This window comes from Sceloporus undulatus, unplaced genomic scaffold, assembly GCF_019175285.1.
Source record: "Sceloporus undulatus isolate JIND9_A2432 ecotype Alabama unplaced genomic scaffold, SceUnd_v1.1 scaffold_5885, whole genome shotgun sequence".
NCBI classification, from domain to species: domain Eukaryota; kingdom Metazoa; phylum Chordata; class Lepidosauria; order Squamata; family Phrynosomatidae; genus Sceloporus; species Sceloporus undulatus.
The window spans coordinates 1-3,271 of NW_024808804.1; the positions used below are offsets into that span (position 1 = coordinate 1).

Below are 3,271 nucleotides of genomic sequence, written 5' to 3' on the forward strand. Positions count from 1 at the left end.
TGTTAAATAGCATGGGGGACAGGATGGCACCTTGTGGGACGCCAGATGTCAGCTGACATATATAATTTATCTATCTATCTATCTACATAGTCATAATATTATATATTATAATAAAATATATTATACATATAAATTGTACATATACAAAGATTATATATATATATATATATATATATACACACACATACACACACACACACACTATATACAAATAAATAAATAAACAAACTTCTTTTGGGACGTTCTCTCCATTATTATTATTTGTGTTTATTTATACAGCGCCATATTATTTATTTTATTATATTTTACTTATTTTAGTATAAAGTAAATATATTATTATGATATAATATATAATTATATATAAATTTTATAATTTTACTCAATTTATTTTAATATATATATATATATACACACACAATATTATATATTATATAATATATATTGCACATATAATAAAATAAATAATAAATTGTATATAATATAATATTAATTATAATATATATATTATAAATTATATATTACAATAATATACCCCTTTAAATTATAATATATTGTATGAATTATATGTATAAATATACAAATATAATATAAAATAAATATATATAATTATATATTAGATATTAGATACTTTATAATATATATATAATCAAAATAACATATATAACATATAATGTATATATAATATGTTATGTAATATAATATTATATGTAAATATATATACAATTTATGTTATTTTATTTATATTATATATATATATATATATATACACATAAAATATTATAATAAAGACTATTATATATATAAATTATTTATTTTATCTTATTGATTATATATTATATTATATTACAATAATACTGTAATATTATGTTATAATAATAATTACAATAATTAAAACAATATTAATTCAGCAACTCTGCTGATTTAAAGCTAGACCCTAACAGGCTTGGCTATGACATTTGTGATATTTAAATGTTTGTGTTTCCTTAGCAAAGGCTGCCCTACGAAGCCAAAGCTCCCTTCAGCCAATATGGCCAAGAAAATCCCCAGAAACGTTGTCCACAGGGTTGCCATACAACAGAAGCAGCTTGAAGGCATAGGAGCACTACACTTATTATTATATGATCCCTCTCCCCACAGGTGACTCCGAATCACTGTATTATTAGTTCAGGAGCACATGATATCTGCCCTGTCAGAGGATATACATCTCGGTTCTTGATTTAAATCTGTGTTTTCGAACTGTGCTGGAATGGAGAATGACCGCTGTCAGAGTCCAGACCTAACTGGGTGTCCTTGTCCCTTTCCCATCCTCAGGCGCATGGTCATCGGAGATGGACAAATTCCTCATCCAGGGGTCCCTCAAGGCCACGGCCGGAAAGACTAAAAGGACACCCCTTGGACCAAAGGCGGGGGATGCAGCCCTTGCGGAGGAGGAGGAAGAGGAAGGGGGACCGGAGGACAAGCGGCCCAAGTTGTGGGCATCCCCTCAAAACAATGAGACCCCCTCCACAGGGAACCCTTGGAAAAAGATCCGGGCAGAGGGACTCAGCTGCGACTACAAGGTCCTCTTTAGCAGAGACGAAGCCGACAGGATCTTCCGCGAACTCGAAAAGGAAATAGTCTATTTTGAAGGTAGGTAGAAAACCTGGAACCTCAAGAGGAGAGGATCAAGATTCAAAATAAACCTAATAGATAAGAAAGCTGGGCCAGAACTAACAAAAGGAATTGCCCACCAATGGCTCCTCCTCTTCATCCTGGAGAAGAGTGACCAGTGGGGCCCTCTCCTGGGCCCAGGGCTCAGTCATGGCTCCTCTTCTCCTTCATCCTGGTGAGGAATGACCGGTGGGATGTCCAGTGGGGTCTGTCCTGGGCCCAGGGCTCAGCAGTGGCTCCTCTTCTCCTTCATCCTGGAGAGAAGTGACCAGTGGGTGTCCAGTGGGGTCTGTCCTGGGCCCAGGGCTCAGCCATGGCTCCTCTTCTCCTTCGTCCTGGAGAGGAGTGACCAGTGGGGTGTCCAGTGGGGTCCTGTCCTGTGGGTGTCCAGTGGGATTCTTCTAGAACATGGCCACATGGCCCGAAATACCCACAAAAACCTCATGTGAATTGTTAGACCACTTAGAATAAAATCCCCTATATTCTCAAGGGAACCTGTTTAATCTTGGGACAAATATTCAGTTGAGGAAGTTCCCTCTTTCAAAGTTTTCCCTTCTCTTCCACAAACAGGGGACCTCACCAAACTCCATGTCTTCGGCAAGTGGCACAACATCCCCAGGAAGCAAGTGACCTATGGGGACGATGGGTTGACCTACACTTACTCGGGGGTCACCTTTTCCCCCAGGCCCTGGATTCCAGTTCTGGATCGTATCAGGGACCGCGTCCGGATGGCCACGGGGCACAGTTTCAATTTCGTCCTGATAAACAGGTAATTGGGTTGGGGGGGGGGGGCGTTGGTGGGATGGTACAGAGAACGGACAATCACACCTTAAGCGTGGTGCACAACAACCCAGAGATTGTGTCATAGAATCATAGAGTTGGAAGAGACCGCAAGGGCCATCCAGTCCAACCTCATTCTGCCATGCAGGAACTCTCAATCAAAGCATCCCCATTGACAGATGGCCATCCGTCCTTCCTGACTATCTAGAAGAGGGGTGGCAACATGCCCATACATGGCTTTCGTAGACTTTAGCCTACTTCCTCAGATGCATTTGGTGAAGTGGAAGCCAGGCACAGACATATGCATGCCACTGATATGTGAGGATGACCATTCAGATTACAAATCCTTTGTGTATGAAGTTGTAGGTCCAGTTTTAAGCATGGGGTGCCCTACATCCATATATTCCCCTTGCCAGAGGCTAGCCCCATTGCCAAACTGGATCCACCAGTTCGCCTCCATGCGCAAAGACCAGTTTCCCCATAAGCCTTTGTGCACCAGTTAAAATTGGAAATGATGGCGCTTCATCTCCATATACAAAAGGATTTGTCATTTTTTTTTAATAATCTTTATTGATAGTTTCGAAACATAAAAATATATATTAAAACAAAGTAAACAACATTTTCCAGTTCAAAGAGAGAGATTTCCCCTACAGTGTTACTTGTATTACCTTAAATTTATCCAATAACAAATCTTAATTTTATGAACTGGATTCCATCGGGTCATATTGACTTCCTAATACATTCTCTCTGCATTTGAGAGTTTTTCTTTTGAACTCTATAATTGATCCTTATTATTTGGTGTTTCGTGGTACCTTTCGGATAGGTGTCGGTTCTCATTAAG

The 3,271-nt window shown here is 38.6% G+C and overlaps 1 protein-coding gene across 1 annotated transcript; it reads left to right on the forward strand.

Moving 5' to 3' along the window:
* Positions 1–1,313: 1,313 nt before the first annotated feature.
* Positions 1,314–2,423, forward strand: LOC121918205 (DNA oxidative demethylase ALKBH2-like). The gene is made up of 2 exons (XM_042444291.1): positions 1,314–1,629; positions 2,221–2,423. The coding sequence occupies exons 1-2, from the start codon at positions 1,329–1,331 to the stop codon at positions 2,421–2,423; spliced, it is 504 nt and encodes a 167-aa protein (XP_042300225.1). The 5' UTR covers positions 1,314–1,328.
* Positions 2,424–3,271: the final 848 nt, after the last annotated feature.

Excerpts from the sequence above, each read along its gene's own strand:
- LOC121918205 (XM_042444291.1), top strand. The coding sequence starts at position 1,329 with ATGGACAAATTCCTCATCCAGGGGTCCCTCAAGGCCACGGCCGGAAAG. Across the intron at positions 1,630-2,220 it reads GGAAATAGTCTATTTTGAAG|GGGACCTCACCAAACTCCAT; the intron begins GTAGGTAGAAAA and ends TTCCACAAACAG.